The 18,321-nt window shown below is 39.5% G+C and overlaps 1 protein-coding gene across 5 annotated transcripts in view; it reads right to left on the minus strand.

Annotated features, from left to right (window-relative positions):
• The window catches only part of ZFYVE26 (zinc finger FYVE-type containing 26), a 72,714-nt gene that overhangs the window by 15,250 nt on the left and 39,143 nt on the right, over positions 1–18,321 (minus strand). For 4 of the 5 annotated variants that reach the window (XM_070758956.1, XM_070758976.1, XM_070758948.1 and 1 more), the window contains 13 exons: positions 18,170–18,274; positions 16,176–16,298; positions 12,972–13,148; positions 12,614–12,860; positions 11,279–11,377; positions 9,128–9,285; positions 8,769–8,938; positions 7,154–7,182; positions 5,827–5,963; positions 5,068–5,288; positions 3,774–3,921; positions 1,869–2,078; positions 356–574 (listed from right to left, as the gene is read on the minus strand). In XM_070758956.1, the coding sequence (XP_070615057.1) occupies positions 356–574; positions 1,869–2,078; positions 3,774–3,921; positions 5,068–5,288; positions 5,827–5,963; positions 7,154–7,182; positions 8,769–8,938; positions 9,128–9,285; positions 11,279–11,377; positions 12,614–12,860; positions 12,972–13,148; positions 16,176–16,298; positions 18,170–18,274 (2,043 nt within the window). The remainder of the gene's footprint in view (positions 1–355; positions 575–1,868; positions 2,079–3,773; positions 3,922–5,067; positions 5,289–5,826; positions 5,964–7,153; positions 7,183–8,768; positions 8,939–9,127; positions 9,286–11,278; positions 11,378–12,613; positions 12,861–12,971; positions 13,149–16,175; positions 16,299–18,169; positions 18,275–18,321) is intronic. The other variant, XM_070758966.1, reaches the window with a different exon arrangement.

Raw genomic sequence — 18,321 nt, forward strand, 5'->3', positions numbered from 1 at the left:
TTTTATTTATTTTCAGTTTTCTTGCCATTTAGTTTGGTGTTCTTTAATTGTTTAATGATATCTGTAAGTGAAATTTTCAAGAGATAATTTAATTTGAGTGTAAGTTCAATACATGGATAAATGAATGAACAAACCGTTGATGGACTTGCGCCCTCGCTCCCATTCCTATGGGCGATTCACCAAGAAAAAAAAAATCACAAGGGTGAACAAAAACAATTAACCATATAACCAACCAAATACCGGTTTTTAACCAACAGAATACATGAAGTTATGAAACATGTTTTGGTCAACTTACAGGCATGGACTTTATTTTCTAAGTCCTTAATCAGATTCCAGTAAAATGCAGTTTCCTTACCTTATTTAACAAATGCAGCAGTGCTTCCCTCATACAGTCATGCCTCATATAAAAACTAATGATTGCTAGATTTGTGCCATAATTGTGCAAATAGAAAAGGCATTCTTGGTAATAGCTGTTGTGTTGCATCTTCCCCTCTGGTGTCATCTCCACAGACAGGCTTCGTGTCCTCAGTATCGCTTCCAATTCTTTCAGAGTGGCAAAATAGTCATCATCCTGCTATTATGGGAGACAATCAGAAGTCACAGGCTGAATTCATAATGTTGATTGACAGAACCACCCTCAAAAGAATTTTTCTCCTTTTGGAAATGGGCCAAGTATACCACAACTACTAATTTTTTTTTAAAAGGTGATCTGAAATTGTTGCGAAACTGAGGAAAAAAAGGGAAAAAATAATTTCCTCCTTCCCAAATCTTCCTCAATGAGAGATTTCTGGTTAATCTTCTCTTAGGAAATCTGTCATATTTTGACAAAATGATAGGTTTTAGTAATGAGCCATATCTTGTTTTATATTCAAGTACACATTTTTACCTTAATTTACAACTGATCGACATGATATACAGGTAATTAAAACAAACATACCAATACAATTTTTTTAAAATCACAGCTTTCTTCAAATAGTTCATGGAAACAAACACAGAGTCATTGTCTTGCCTTTTATCCTAACAACCCAGTGAAGACTAGATTATTCAATGCTGCCCCTAAACCAGTGAAGGGCTGCAATTTTTTTTATTACCACATTGTGGGTGTGGCTTATTTTGTGGGTGTGGCTTGACGACCATGTGACCAGGTGGGAGTGGCTTGACAATCATGTGTGCGGGGTGGCATAAATGGCTTAAAGATGGCCAACTTGATGTCACTCACATCAAGGGTTTGGGGGTTGGGGTGCCTGGCCTCTTCTCGCCTCAAAGAGATACAATTTCCCTATCTATTTACTATTAGTGAACATCCAAAATATACTATTTACTTCTATGTATATATGCCATATGTGTACATACATATTACACATGGGCACACAAAAATATATACAGTGGTACCTCGTGATACGAACCCCTCGTGATACGAACCCGGGGTTCGGAAATTTTTAGCCTCTTCTTACGAACTTTTTTCGGCTTATGAACCCACCACAGATCGCAAAATGGCACTCCGCTGGGCGCCGCCGCCCAGCTGTCACCTTTTAAAACAGCGGGGGGGCTTCTTGGCGTTCTCCTGAACGCCGAACCCGGAAGTTCGGGTTTGGGTTCCGGAGGCCACCGAGAAGTGCCCGGCTGTTTCAGAAGGTTACAGCCGGGTGCTGCCGCCCGGCAGAGTGCCATTTTTGCAATCGGTGGCGACGTTTTCGGCCGATCTGGAGGCTGGAAAGGAGGTGGGGAATCCCAATAGGGAATTCCATGGGCGGAGCTTTGACGTCACGAAGACGTCCTTCCTGGCCTTTTTCTATCAGTTCTGTGTACTGGACGTACCCGTAGGAGCCCATTACTGCCCTAATCCTTCTGCGGAAGTATAGCCTTACCACTGAAAGAATGGGTTTCACTGTGGTTTCTAGATACTGAACCACTTCCTGAACCAGACGGGAACCAAGACTGAGCTGATTTACGTCAAGAGGTGATTTTAAGCATCGACTGAACTTCTCTCGGGCAACAGTCAGGTTTCCAGCTTTAAGGCAAGCCATGCCCCATGCATGCCATGCTCCACCGGGGTCCAGGCCAGTCTTAGTTGACACCTAAAAACCAGGTTACCACCAAGAATTATGACTTTAAAAAAAAATCATTCTTACTATAGTTACGTTATTTAAAAAACATAGACTTACTATAGTTAACTTATTTTAAAAATATTGACCAAGACAACGGAAAAGCATTTTAGAAGTACTGTAGTGTCCATATGTATCAGAAGTTTATACCCTTATGGATAGAACAAAAGCCTACTGACTATCATTAGAAGTATTGTTTGCCTAATAAAGGTTAGAAACACACACTTTTCTCTAAAAAGAAGAAAATCACATTGAGAATTTTTGTTCAGAATATAATATTTTCTTCTTATCAAAGAAGCAAAACTGAAACTCAGATGGCAGAATACCTTATTCAATATCTCAAAAAAACTGAGTAACTTTTTAAAATAGCATTAGCGCTAAGTCACACTTTATAGTAAAAGAACTGTAGCTTAGAGGCTGAGCACACAGCCTCTAAAATCCAAAGTTCAACTTAAAGTAGAAGTAGGAGAAGGTTTTGCCATAAGCTCCAAATATCCCTGATAATTAGTAAAGAAAATACAAATTAGATTAAATTAGATGGTATCTAATACATTTTACAATGGGACAATAAATATCTTAAAGAAACATAGAAGACTGACGGCAGAAAAACACCTCATGATCCATCTAGTCTGCCCTTATACTATTTTCTGTATTTTATCTTAGGATGGATATATGTTTATCCCAGGCATGTTTAAATTCAGTTACTGTGGATTTATCAACCACGTCTGCTGGAAGTTTGTTCCAAGGATCTACTACTCTTTCTCTAAAATAATATTTTCTCATGTTGCTTTTGATCTTTCCCCCAACTAACTTCAGATTGTGTCCCCTTGTTCTTGTGTTCACTTTTCTATTAAAAACACTTCCCTCCTGGACCTTATTTAATCCTTTAACATATTTAAATGTTTCGATCATGTCCCCCCTTTTCCTTCTGTCCTCCAGACTATACAGTTGGAGTTCATTAAGTCTTTCCTGATACGTTTTATGCTTAAGACCTTCCACCATTCTTGTAGCCCGTCTTTGGACCCGTTCAATTTTGTCAATATATTTTGTAGGTGAGGTCTCCAGAACTGAACACAGTATTCCAAATGTGGTCTCACCAGCACTCTATATAGCGGGATCATAATCTCCCTCTTCCTGCTTGTTATACCTCTAGCTATGCAGCCAAGCATCCTACTTGCTTTCCCTACCGCCTGACTGCACTGTTCACCCATTTTGAGACTGTCAGAAATCACTACCCCTAAATCCTTCTCTTCTGAAGTTTTTGCTAACACAGAACTGCCAATACAATACTCAGATTGAGGATTCCTTTTCCCCAAGTGCATTATTTTACATTTGGAAACATTAAATTGCAGTTTCCATTGCTTTGACCATTTATCTAGTAAAGCTAAATCATTTACCATATTAAAGAACTTACAGATCCAGTCATTCAAAATATTTGACCAGTTAATTATATTTGATTAATCTATTTATTATTTTGTAGCAATAATTAGTTTTTCTTAATCTAGAATCAAAACAAAAAAAAAGATTTCCAAGGTTGAAAACTTAACTCAAAATCCTTGATAGGAAAGAGAATGAAGATAAAATTATTTTAAATAGAAATGTTTTCCCAAGACAGAACTATGCTAAGAATCCACTGGCTATACTTCACAATCACATAATTTCTGTTACCTCCACAGACAGTTGATAGTATTCCGCTTGCAAAAGTTGATTTCTTAGCCTACTAACTGCTGCAGGCTCTAATATCTGATCCAGAGATGGTACATGACGATACGCAGCAGCTACTAAAATATTCAACACATCCACTTTGCTGAGGTAACTGATGTGAGAAGAAAAAAGTGAAACAAATGAAATGCATTTCATTCATTTTACTCAATTTGGTTCTTGAAAGCTTCAATTGTATTTTAATTTCAAGAGGAAATTTGCCACTCAGGAGGCATACTATTTTTTCTTTCTTTTCAGGCTGTCTCCTAAAAAGAGCTCACAGTTTATCTAGGATAACACACAATTCAGGCCTCACATCTTGATTTTATTCTTGCGAGAAACCCCAGCTGCAACTATTTCTTTCATATTGGCTAATTTTGAGGCAATAACACATTAAGATTTCTTGAAGCATTAAGATTTCTTCTTAGGACTAAATATAACAGGGTCCATTTTACTAGCTGCATAGATGGTTCAGCTGTATATCTCTTCAATATAAGTATGTGCTAAAATCAAAAGCCCGGGATAGTTAATAGCAACTAAATTGGCTGAAAGTGAGCAAGTTAGTGAATTGGTTCTTTCTCTGTGCAAAAGTTTGCACAGATATATTCTCTCACATGGCAAGACAGATTTGGACATTTTTAAAGTATGTAAGTCATAAACTCTGCAAAAAACCTCTGAAATATACCATACTTTTTTTTTAAGGTAAAGGGTTTTAGTTATAGTTTTAATTATTAGATTTGTATCTGTATTGTTCCATTATTGTTGGGAGCTGCCCCGAGTCTTCGGAGAGGGGCAGCATACAAGTCTAATAAATTATTATAATTATAATTATATTTTTCGGACTATAAGACACACTGGAATATAAGACGTACCAAGATTACAACAATAACAAAAGAAGTTTTTGCCCTCCCCTTCCCACCCCACAGGATCACTCTACAGGCCTCCCAAATCCTCTTGCCCCCATTTTTGTGAAAAACCCTGTGCATGGCAGGGTTTCTGGAGGCCAAAAATGGCTGTATTCAGTGTATAAGATGCACAACATTTCCACCTTCTTTTAAGGGGGGAAAAGTGCATTTATAATCCAAAAATATGGTAATATACAGCATATAATCCAAAAATATGGTAATATACAGCATACAATATACAAGGACATTATTTGTGAGGCTGCTTGTGATTTTTCTTGCAAAACTCTACAAAAAGATTAATTAGAGACAAATTATTACAATGAAAAGGTTATTCAGGAAACCTACTGACAGCTTACCTGTCACAAAGAGCTAACTCCTGGCTCTTCCCAGCTTTTACAAACATCATTTTGGCACTGAAAAGCAACTGTTTCATGATGTCTATGAGGAGACCAGCATCCACTTCAGGGTTTGCCAGGCTTCGAGACAATTTGCAGCAATAGTCTATCAACTGCTGACCACAGGCAATGTTGTCAGAATGAAGTTTGAAGATGGCGATACACAAGGATGCACTAGGAGCCTGGATATTAGAACAGGGAAAGAAATAAAGAGGAAAAAAGAATGAGTGACTATCTCTGCTGGTGGATGAGGCCAAAAGAGCTCCACATAGGTTAGGTGGAACAAGTCATGAGACAAAGCCCAACAGACTTACAGAATATTCTCTACTTTAAACGGCAAGGAAGTAATAATTCTTCACTCAGGTTTCAGAGAGATAGTCTCTTTGTCTACCTACCATCCATCCTTCCTTCCTTCCTTCCTTCCTTCCTTCCATCCATCCATCCATCCATCCATCCATCCATCCATCCATCCATCCATCCAGTTTACTCCCACTTCAGTTCAGATGGACTTTAAGACAGTTTACAAAAATTAAAACATAACAAACCAATAATCAACAATATCCAACTATTCTGCAATGCAATAATCTAGAGATCTGGCAAATCCATTGTTCATTCCTTGAAAGTTACTGTTTCAGTAATTTTATAAAACCTCAGTAATCCCTCTTGGTCTTTTCTGCCTGTCCTAGGAGACCACAGGGAAAGCAATTTGGGAGAACTTGCCTGTTCATAAAAGAATTCACTGCGCACCATTTTATTGTCTTCTTCCGTTAAAGAAAGCTGCCATTCAAATTCTGCTGGCTTTGGTATTTGTACCACTGCAGAGCAATCTGAGCATTCATTATCAGAAGATACAATTGCTATGAAGAACAACATAAAACACATTTTAAGATGAGCTCAGGTTAAAAAACCACATTTCACAAATAGCTTAGCGAGCTGGTGGAATAATACACCTTGATAGCACAGTAGCTTGGCACATGGTATTTTTCATTAAACTTTTATATTTTTTCACTCATTGCAATGAACATGTTTTTCTTATGGCGTATTCCAAAAACTCCCCCAATCCCCCTACATACTCTGCCTTTTAAAAAATCTGACTTTGGCATAAGCATTGTGTTTCTCATGTTAATCCAGGAATAAAACACTAAGAGGGACATGATGGCTAAATTCCTAACAGTTTTTTCTTTAAAAAACTTCATTCCTGAATTTACTAACTAGGGACAAATATGCTATCCATTGCTTTTTCTCTTGAGTTTATTCTGATGATATTTTCTTGCTCTGTTTTGTTTCTGGCAGCCTTGAAACATTTGCAAAATTATTTATTTGATTAGTATCTCTTTATAAAAAGTATTTTTTAGACTAAGGAATTTTTAATCAAGCACAAAGAATCATGGTTCCGCTTTCTAATCTTGAAATATTTTTAGGAGGCAGCTAGTTTAATTATTTTCATGTTTTCTTAGTCCTGTAGCAACACAGACCAGAAGGTTTACATTTCTACAATAATTGATTTGTTGATTGCTTGTTAAGATGCAACAAGGTTTTTCTTGCATCTTGCAACACTCTGCTTAACAACTAATTCCCACAACACCATAAAATAATTTACGATGGCTGTATTACTATTACTATTCTCTTCCTTACTAGTATCTAGCTCTTCCCACTCATTTATTTATTTATTTATTTATTGGTTGATTGATTGGATTTATATGCCGCCCCTCTCCGAAGATTCGGGGCGGCTAACAGCAATCATAAAACAGCATACAATAATAATCCAATACTCATTACTATAACCATGTTGCTTATATCTTTCAATTTATATTGTTTTTATTTGTTTCCTAGTACGATAGCTTATTGGTAACCTTGACTATCACTAAGTGCTGTGTCTTTTTATTATTGATAAATGTATTTTATTCTCCTTAGGTCCACTGAGAGCATATATACCAAAGACAAATTCCTTGTGTGTCCAATCATACTTGGCCAATAAAGAATTCTATTTTTAGTTACTTATAGGCAAGTGCCAGAGAAAGATGTAGAATTATGAACATGTCCTCACCTTCTTGATTCTGATCCTCTTCATTGGAACTACGAAAAAGAAAAGAAAGATGCTTCACATCCATTCGAATAAGTTTGAAAAAATGTATAAAATTTGAATACTGCAGTCAGTAGTTAATAAAATTAAATTAAACCACATGGGTTTTCCCCCTCCTTAAAACTGGTTCCTCCACTAAAGAAAAGTCCTGGCAATGAAGACTCTATAAAGCCCATGAACACAGCAGCTCTCCTGGAAGAATCATAGCAATTGTTTGAAAATTATCCTCTTGCTGTATGCAGAACCATCAAAGCAGGGTTCCCCAACCCCTGGGCCATTACCGGACCACGGTCCACTCAGAACTGGGCCACGGAAATGGCAGGAGAGCATGCACATGTACTTATGCATGCAAAACTCCATTTATGTGCAAATGGAGCTTCCATTTTCTGAAGCTCCACTTGCGCAAATGGAGTTGTGGGCACTTGTGCATGCACCAGCTACTCATACTGAACTATTCTTTCTTCCTCTCCCACTGATCCCCCAAGGTTGTAGATTGATGCACTACAGAAAACAAATATATGTACCTCTTTTAATTTGTATGCATTGTTCTACTAATAGTTTCTTCTTAAGTGGAAGAGAAAATATGTACAGGTTTGTTCCCGGTAATCATCTAATTAATTCATACTATAATTTCAATTTGCTTCAAGATGAAGAATTACTGTAAAGATTTTTCAGGGCAGATATGTTACTTCTAATGGTGTTGTTATTTTACATAGGAGGGGGAGAGTACTACTGTTATAATATTTTCAGCATTGTTTTATTAATTAATCTTGTTAATTTGTAGTTTTATGTACACTCAGATTCTCTCAGAAAAGGCAAGATAAGATTTGTACATACATAAATGTATGCTGGGAAGAAGAGATCTCTTTTCATAATTCTAAGAGTCTATTAGTGGCCTCCTAAAAAAGCCTCTAACCCAGTGGTTCTCAACCTTTCTAATGCCGCGACACCTTAATACAGTTCCACATGTTGTGGTGACCCCCAACCATAAGTCTAGCACCAATTCTCCCAACAGAACTTTAAGCTGATTGGCAGAGAGGTCAGAGGTCACTGTAAATATCTCATTCGCCAGATTGTAAAATATGTTCCAAGGCGCCAGAAAAGAAGCTTTAGTTCCTAACACCAAATTTGTCTTTTCCCATGGTCTTAGGCGACCCCTGTGGAACAGTTGTTCGACTCCCAAAGGGTGCCCAACCCCCCAGGTTGAGAACCACTGCTCTAACATGTTCATTCTTCTTCTTTCCCAAGCTTTTAAACAATGCCCATTTCATTCATGAACTATCATAACCATCATTCACAAACAAACAAAGAAAAATGTGAAGAGGTATGTTCCTGCACAAAATGTAGCCATTTTAAAAAGTAATAAAGAAAGCTATATTTATAGACAACAATAATATAGTCATTTAATACAGTTATACACACAGCCCTCCCAAAAAACCCTGGTGCCTTATAAACTAAAGTCTGCAGAATCCCTTGTCACTACAGTCATCAGGAATTATGGAATCTGCAGTAAAACAGGTTCTCACGCTGAGAACTATTATTTCAAAGAAGAGAAGGTTGTGAAAAATTCTTTACACACATGTCTGAGTCATGGAATGTAGTTGTTGCAGATTCCTTGTTGAAATAACTGTAGCACTGGTCACACACGCGAGCTGGGTTTTCCTTACAAGCTTCCACAACCATGTTCTTGGTAGAACAGGATCTGCACACCAGCCGCCCACAACGTCTGCAGTGATGCCTTCTATTAAACTGAGACACAAAAGAAGATATTCGAATGAGAAACCGCATTCCTGCAGCTACTGTTTAATCCACACAAGAAACCTATTCTTAGCATCCTTTGTAAGCAGTGACCGATTTGACTGAAAAGTGCTATATAAAGTTCTCCAAAGACATTAGACAAAATACTCATTCAAAGGCTCAGTTCTGGAATTCAATTACCATTGTGAAGCGTTCTGTTTTGCAAACCATGCATGTGACTTCTGTGTCATCTGGGATCCACTGCTCTTTTGGTGGGGGTTTCTCTGGTGGCACAAAGTCCTGAGCTGAGGCAGTTTGCTGGAGGCTTTTCTCTCCTGGGGTGGAAGAATGTGTTGTATCTAAAAGATACAGAAACGGTAAGCTAAAGCCAGTGAATAATTGAATTGCTGTTATCATAAAGACTAGATAATGTGTTGGATGTTCTATTGCAGAACACATCATCCTTAAAAAATCTGTCCCCCATTACCAGCAGAAAGAAGGTTCAGCTCTCCAGTTATATAAGGTTGTCTTGCAGACAACATATATGAATATATGTTCCATCAGCATTGCATTCACATTTATTTGAATGGAAGAGTAGGTTTTTATCCAAATCAAGAATGTCTAAAAATCATAGGAAGAATGACAATAGAAGCAAACTATTTTTTCCTCCCTAAACATTTCCTTTTGGAGTTTTACATAAGGAAATTTGCTTTGATTCATCTAGTTTTTAAGAAAAGGAAATATATGTTCGCATATGCACAGAAAACTCCTACTGGCATCTTGAAAAATATTTTTCTTTGCCTCCAACAAACTTGGGAAACTGAAATATTAATTTGTCATCAAGGTTTTGCTTGGAAACAATCCAGCCGATAACCGGGGAATTATATGTTCACATTTAAATGAAAAGTACAGGCTTCCCAGAAAAACAAATACCTATATTTGTAATTTACTGCGCAGAAAATTAGCAAATTTACCAGGATGAAAATTGTTGCAGATGAGTTAAAAGCTGCTTAGATTACATCATGAAAAGAAAATGGACTTGTTGCCATTTGAATAGCAAAACTGAAAAATTACAATTGTCTATGGAGATTCTCAATTATCTAGGTCATGGTTGACCTTTGAGATAAACAACTGTAAGATTAAATATACCAAGTTTCCCTGAAAATAAGACCCTGTCTTATATTTTTTTGAACCCTGAAATAAGCACTTGGCCTTATTGCCATGCATTTAAAAGCCTGATTGGGCTTATTATCAGGGGATGTCTTATTTTGGGGAAAATAGTATGGAGTTTATGAAAAAAATCTGAACATCACCATTTTTAACCCTAGATGCTTTACTGAATTTAAATACTGGCGGACTCCAGATCAATTCTGGGTGAAGCACAATGTAGCAATATAGAATAACTACAGTGATCCCTCTATTATCGCGAGGGTTCCGTTCCAAGACCCCTCGCGATAATCGATTTTTCACGATGTAGGGTTGCGGAAGTAAAAACACCATCTGCGCATGCGCGCCCTTTTTTTCTATGGCCGCACATGCGTAGATGGTGGAGTTCGCGTTCCCCGCCACCCACGCAAAGGGGAAACCCCGATTCGGCTCCTCGCTGCTGCTGCGCTACCGAGCAGATCAGCTGCTGGGCGGCCGAAGGAACCTTCCCTGGGTCTTCCCGGCCGCCCACGCAAAGGGGAAACCCCGGCTCCTCGCTGATGCCCGCCGCTCGCCCGCCCGCCAGCAAGAGGGGGAAGACCCAGGGAAGGTTCCTTCGGCCGCCCAGCAGCTGATCTGCTCGGCGCAGCAGCAGCGAGCAGACGAAGATCGGGGTTTCCCAGCTGCCCACGCAAAGGGGAAACCCCGGCTCCTCGCTGATGCCCCCGCTCGCCCGCCCACCGCCCGCCAGCAAGAGGGGGAGAGATAGAGAAAGAGAGAGAAGGAAAGAAAGATGAGAGAGAGAGGAAGAGAGTGTGAGAGAGGAAGAAGCAAGATAGAGAAAGAGAGAGAGAAAGAAAGATGAGAAAGAAAGGAAGAGAGTGACGTCATCGGGTGGAAAAATCGCGATATAGCGTTTCGCGAAGATCGAGATCGCGAAACTCGAGGGATCACTGTATACCATAAAATACAGAAAATAGAAAGCAAGCTAGTGAACTCAACCAACATCGAAAACAAGTACAAACATATCCATCAAGTGGCTCCAAATACCTTAACCCAAGGCCGGAGAGAACTGCCAGGGAGGCCTTGGGAGAGTAGCAGCACTTTGTATAAATTGTTATTTTTTTTCCTCCAGTCATAAAAGCAATTAGAAAAATAAAAATAAAAGAGAAAGAAAAGAGTTTGAGTGTTAAGGCCTTCTCTCACCAGGGGAGCTAGATGGAAAATGTTCTGTTGACTCTGACTTAGATAAGGTGTCACTTTCAGATCCTGGACACAAACTCTCTTGAATCAGAATAAGAGAATCTAAGACAAAAAGAAAATGCTGTTAAGAAACTGAGCAATTTATATTTATCTGTAAAGATTAGATCAACTGAGTTAAAAAACAATTACTCAAACTTGTTGAAAAGCTCATGTGACAGAAGTGACAAAATATTTTATACAGATTGCAGATCAATAACTTTTATTGTCATTTTTTTCTGTTAACACATTGGCACACATTAAAAAATGAAATTATGATGCCTGCTCTCAAGAGAAAATAAATATACTGCTCAAAAAAATAAAGGTAACACTCAAATAACACATCCTAGATCTGAATGAATGAAATATTCTAATTGAATACTTTGTTCTGTACAAAGTTGAATGTGCACAACAGCATGTGAACTTGATTGTCAATCAGTGTTATTTCCTAAGACGACAGTTTGATTTCACAGAAGTTTGATTTACTTGGAGTTATTATTGTGCTGTTTAAGTGTTCCTTTTTTTTTGGAGCAGTGTATACTGTATATCTATATGCATACATGCACACAGATATACATACGCTACCCTGTTTTTCCCAAAAGAAGACATCTCCTTAACTTATTTCTTTTGCTTTATAATTGCAGGCTTTGCTATATAAGAAGCAGTAGCAATAGTGATTTCTGTTGTAATAAAGTTAACTTTTCAAAGACCATGAGATAGAAGAAATATTAGTTTCCATATCGGGTCCCAGCACCTATTACAATAAATACAAATCTAATAAATAAATTAATGAATGAATGAATGAATGAATAAATAAATAAATAAATTACAACTTTCTCAATTTCCCAAGTAGCTCAACTCTTATAATTCATGTACTGTTGAGAGTTTTGTGCAATGAAGCCCATAGAATTCTGCAAGATTTCAAGATTGAGTAAAGTGGCTCAAGGTGCAGGAAGCACGTACACCAATTGTTTTCTCACACTAATCACATTTTGAGGATTTTTATCTTCAGGATTAAAGTGGGGGAGGGAATCTGAGTGAAGACAAAAGTCTGACTCATTTACCTGTCTGCAATACAAAGCAGAAAACAGCAACACTAATGAAACAGGAAACTTTTAAACAATGAACTATGAGTATGGGAGAAACACAAATGTGGTACTCTCCTGTTTATTCTCTAAATAAATTAACAGTTCTGGAAATATTTTATGATAGACTGAAAAGCTGCCTGTGGTTTTCCAGTGGAGCTATAAAAAACTTGGTTTTTCATCCTCACCGATGGGAGATTTTTCAAAATATAGTCACCTGATCTCTTCTCTCTTAGAGAAAATGGAAAGTCAAGAGCTTTCCCAGCATAGTTGGAGAGCAACGCATCAATGTCTCCTGTGCTGAAGCCTATCTTCTGGCCAACCAAGAGCTGGTGCAACATCTGCACAGCCACAGCTGCCCAATCCACTTTCATGTTCATCAATAATTGTTCCAGCATGAGGAGCGGCTTGCAGGAGAGGTGGGAATAGTTAGACCGAGAAGGCTCAGGAAGAGTCAGCAGTACCTTGAAAAAGGAGAGAAAGAAATATAGTATCTACCAAGAAAAAAAATTGCAAATTAAAAGTAGAAAACAACAGCCTTGCAGCCAGTTCTTGGAGTCGTCTCTGTTCCTTACCTTGGATCCCACATAAAGAGCTTGAATTTCATTCTGGCGCATAACCGTCAGGTGCTGGTTGAAGTATGTTGTGAGATAATCCGCAAGGAAATGGGAAGCTGCTAAGTTAGGATATCTATCAAGACACCGTTCACTTATGACAAACTGAATGTCTGGGTCATCTATCCTTTGCAAGAGCTGCAAAACATTGTTACAGACATACACAACTTTATACAGATTTTAATGGATCACACTGTTCTGTCTGGGTTCCCCCAGACGTCAACACCAACTAAAAAGAGTAGCCAGACACGCTGGTAAAAAGCAAAGTCATTTTATATCTTTGAAAACAAACACAGATAACAAAAACTGTTCTTACAAACTGGAATGCTATGAAGCTTCACAGAAGAGTCACGACGGCCAGACAATACAACAGGCTTCTTGCTGGCACACACACCACTGTAGATAATAAAACCCATGCCTCCCCCAAGTTTTCAGCCTTCGAGGCCACAAGCCAGAGTCAGAGACGCCAAGGATCGAAGCAAGGTCACAGGACTCCCAAAAGATAACTCTCCACAATACAGGAAGGGCGGGCCTGCCTTTTCAACCTTTCTGAGGAGAACCACACCCAAACCCAGCTGTTGCCTATTAGGGATGGAAATACCTGGCTAATTGTCCCCTTCGTTGTGCTGCCCTTCTCTGCCTCATATCTATGATGGCTTGTGCATCCTCATCTAATGACTCCAGGCTACTCGCTGGGGAGGGCTTCCCCCCGGGGGTCTCAGGCTGTTCTCCCTCCTCCTCGTCCTGACATTCCTCTTCCCCGTCTGCCTGGTCCTCCTCCTCCTCCTGTTCCTCGTCCTCCCCCTCTGAGCATGGAGCCGGCAGAGTTCCAGCCGTTCCCTGAGGAGCCTCAGACTGAATCACAACACACACCAACACAATATATTGCGCTGCCTAGATTAGATTAGATTAGATTTATTGGATTTATATGCCGCCCCTCTCCACAGACTCAGGGCGGCTCACAACAATGGCAAAAACAGTATGTAGTGACAAATCTAATAATTAAAAATCTAATTACAGTTTTAGCTTAAAAAATTCATAAAAGCAACCCCAATATATATAAAAAAGAAGCACACAATCAATCAAACACCAAAACAACATGGGCAAGGGGGAGATGTTTCAATTCCCCCATGCCTGACGGCAGAGGTGGGTTTTAAGGAGTTTACGAAAGGCAAGGAGGGTGGGGGCAATCCTAATCTCAGGGGGGAGCTGGTTCCAGAGGGTCAGAGCCACCACAGAGAAGGCTCTTCCCCTGGGTCCCGCCAGACGACATTGTTTAGGCAGGTCTACCTTCTCCCTTTCTAAGGCGAAATATTTTTCAAAGTCTTACCCAATTTAGACAATAATCTCTGCCTTAATCAGTTTCCTCCACCATGTCAGAACTACTTGAAGCGAATTCTTTCACCTTCCTGCATACACATTCTCATATTAAGTGTTACGCTGCAAACTCAAAATACTTGCTACGCATTTAAATAGCTTATTTGTAAAATAACAATGTAGATACAAAGTAAGTCTAGCAGTTAGGTCCCACAGAGTGGGCCTTCTCCGGCTCCCATCAACTAAACAATGTCGTTTGGCGGGACCCAGGGGAAGAGCCTTCTCTGTGGCGGCCCCGGCCCTTTGGAACCAACTCCCCCCAGAGATTAGAATTGCCCCCACCCTCCTTGCCTTTCGTAAGCTTCTTAAAACCCACCTCTGCCGTCAGGCATTGGGGAACTGAGATATTCTTTCCCCCTAGGCCTTACAATTTACGCATGGTATGTTTGTATGTATGTTTGGTTTTTATAATAAGGGCTTTTTTAGTTGTTTAGTATTGGATTGTTACATGCTGTTTTTTATCACTGTTGTTAGCCGCCCCGAGTCTGGCGACATACAAATCAATCAATCAATCAATCTATCAACCAAATCAACCAAATCAACCAAATCAACCAAATCAACCAAATCAATCAAATCAAATCAATCAAATCAAATCAAATCAATCCAATCAATCAAATCAAATCAATCAAATCAATCAAAGCAATAAATAAATTGACACTCTCTCACACACATTCGCATACGCATGAACATGCATACACACACACTTACACACAGGGACTAAAACATATCCACAGCCATTATTATTTAACTGAGACCACAATTCTTTCTAAGGACACATGCCCAAATAAGGAATATAGAACTAAGGATAGTTATTATCAATAACTGTTGTGACTGGTCATCTAGTGTTATTTCATAGTGTCATACGGAAATAGTGTCATAGCCTAAAGCAGTGATGGCGAACCTATGGCACAGGTGCCACAGGTGGCACGTGAAGCCACATCTTAGGGCGTGAAAGGCACTGCCCTATGTCAGTTCCAGGGCACATGTGAGCGCTAGTCAGCTGATTTTCAGCCTTTTGGGGGGGCTTTTTTCGCTCTCTTCACGCTTCAGGAAAGCCTCATGAACCCTGGGGATGGCTAAAAACAGCCCAAAAGGCCTACCGGTAGTCCGGAGGCTTCAGTGAGGCCTGTGGGTATGCGCAGGGGAGAGGCAGTGCAGGGGTTGTGCAATGCACAGAGGGCAGTGTGGGAGTTATGCGCATGCATGGAGGGAAGGCATTGCATTATGGGTGTGGGCACAAATGCACATGCTATTGTGTATGCTCACACTCTTTTGGCCTCCGAGCCAAAAAAGGTTCCCTATCACTGGCCTAAACTCTTGCATTTCTCTCTGCCTATTGTACTACAGGCTCATAATCACTGTCACAAACTTTTATTTCTGAGATTCATCGCTCGGAAAATTAGCTCGACATTTTACTATTTATTTATTTATTTTATTTTATTATATTATATTATTTTATTATTTTATTTTATTTTATTTTATATTATTTTATTTTATTAATTGATTGATTGATTGGATTTGTATGCCGCCCCTCTCCGAAGATTCGGGGCGGCTAACAGCAATAAGACAGCATATAATAATAATTTTGCTTTCCTAATGAAATATTTACAAATCGCTCAGCGTCTCTGGGCAACACTGCAGCAACCCCATGCTACTCTATATCTGAAGTCAAGCATTTTGGCCATTGAAGGAAAAAACAACAACAACAAAATAGCACCCAATCTTAGAAGCACATGTCCCTTTTGGACACAAAAGAAAGAATCCTGGAATACCTGAGAGACCAGTTACCTGGAGAGCTTTTTCCATATCTCCCATCTCCAACAAATGAAGGAGGTGCTCCTGGTGAAGATTGATCAAATTATCCCTCGGGATAGAATACAAGTGGCCCCATTCTTCACATAGTTCATAATCCTGCAATAAAAATAAAGAGCACTTAGAAACTGTAAATTGAAAAGTTTAAAAACAGAAGTGTTTGGCAAGGCTATCCATTTATTCTGCAGGTGGCCTTCCCCAGGCTTTTGCCCTTCAGTTGTATCTGACAGGCAGTGGTGGGTTTCAATTTTTTTTAAAAAAAACTACAGGTTCTGTGGCCGTGGCTTGATGGGTGTGGTTTGGTGGGCATGGCAGAGGAAGGATACTGTAAAATCTCCATTCCCTCCTAACTCTAGGGGAAGATTACTTCAAAATCCCAATTTCCTCCCAATCAGCTGGCAATCGGGAGGCAAAGAATAGATGGGAGTGGGGGCAGTTAGAGGTGGTATTTACCAGTTCTCCGAACTACTCTAAATTTCTGCTACTGGTTCTCCGAACTACTCCAAATTTCCACTACCTGTTCTTCGAGCTACTCACAATTTCCACTACCAGTTCTCTGAACTACTCAAAATTTCCACTACAGGTTCTCCAGAACTGGTCAGAACCTGATGAAAGCCATCTCTGCTGACGGGACTTCCTGTCTTGGAACAGGAAGTCCCTGGTAGGCCCAAAGCCTCTAACTTCACATAATGGTTTTGGGCCTGACAGGGACTTCCTGTTCCAAGACAACATGCAGAGAAACCCAACTGGATATAGAACAAAGTTATTTCTCTAATTGTTAAGCAAAAATCATGGTAAAGGTCAGAATCTCTGCTCCTTGGCCACTGCCTGGTTAAGCCCCTGCAGTTCCCTTGCCAGGTTTTCCTGAAATTGGTTTTCCATTATTTTCTTCTCAAGGCTAAGACTGGCCTAAAATCACTCAGATCAGATGGCTTTGTGCCCAAGGTCTCTCAGGTTCTAGCCTAGTAATGCATTGAACCACTATACCAGTGACGGCGAAACTTTTTTCTCTTCGGTGCCGAAAGAGCGTGCATGCGTGCTATCGTGCATGTGTGAGTGCCCACACCCATAATTCCATCCCCAGGGAGGGTGAAAATAGCTTCCACTTCCCCCTGGATGTCCTCGGAGGCCAGAAATGGACTGTTTCCCAACTTTTGGTGGGCCCAGTAGGTTCATGTTTCACCCTCCCCAGGCTCCAAAGGCTTCCACGGAGCAGGGGAGGGTAAAACCACTCACCCCCATTCCCCCAGAGGTTCTCTGGAAGACAAAAACACCCTCCGAGAGCATCTGTGCGAGCCAAAAAATCAGTTGGCCAGCACACACATGCACGTTGGAACTGAGCTAGGGCAACGGCTCGCATGCCAGTAGATATGGCTCCACCTGTGGCACCCGTGCCATAGGTTCACCATCACTGCACTATACCCAACTACTTCTTTAGTTCTTTTCTACTACAGAATTGTTATATTGGTTTAAAAGAAAAAGAATATTTCGATACTTGACAAAAATGGTATAATTGGATGGGGGAAAAAATTAAAAAACTATGATACAATGTGAAAGTACCTACAAATATAAGAATTATGTAAACACGATTAATTTGTGTAAACAATGTAAAGTTAAAGATCAATAGCAAGTAATTGAACAGATATAAGAGATTGGTTTTGATCCTGTGCAATATTTATTTATTTATTTATTTATTTATTTATTTATTTATTTATTTATTTATTTATTATTAGATTTGTATGCCGCCCCTCTCTGTAGACTTATTGATTATTGATATCTTTTTTTGAAAAATTAAATAAATAAAGTTTTCTTTTTTTTAAAAAAAGTTCCACCTTTTGCCTATTTAGAAATGGCTGACCACCGTAAAGAAAGCGGGCGCTGAACCAAATGAAATTGTTATTTCTGGGCAGAAAATACATGGGAAGCAGCCTCCAAGAGAAAAACATGAAATGGTGCTGTAAATGTCTTACCTTTGCTTCTAAAACCATAGCCACAATGGCCTGCGGCTCTTCCGTGCAAGTCCTCTTTAGATCCTGCCAGTCGTGCCAGATTTGGACAGTCTGTAGTCTAAGAATCTGAGAAAATAAAATCAAACAAAACTGAGCAGGCACCGTTGTAAAAA

This window comes from Erythrolamprus reginae, chromosome 1 (genome assembly GCF_031021105.1).
Source record: "Erythrolamprus reginae isolate rEryReg1 chromosome 1, rEryReg1.hap1, whole genome shotgun sequence".
NCBI classification, from domain to species: Eukaryota; Metazoa; Chordata; class Lepidosauria; order Squamata; family Dipsadidae; genus Erythrolamprus; species Erythrolamprus reginae.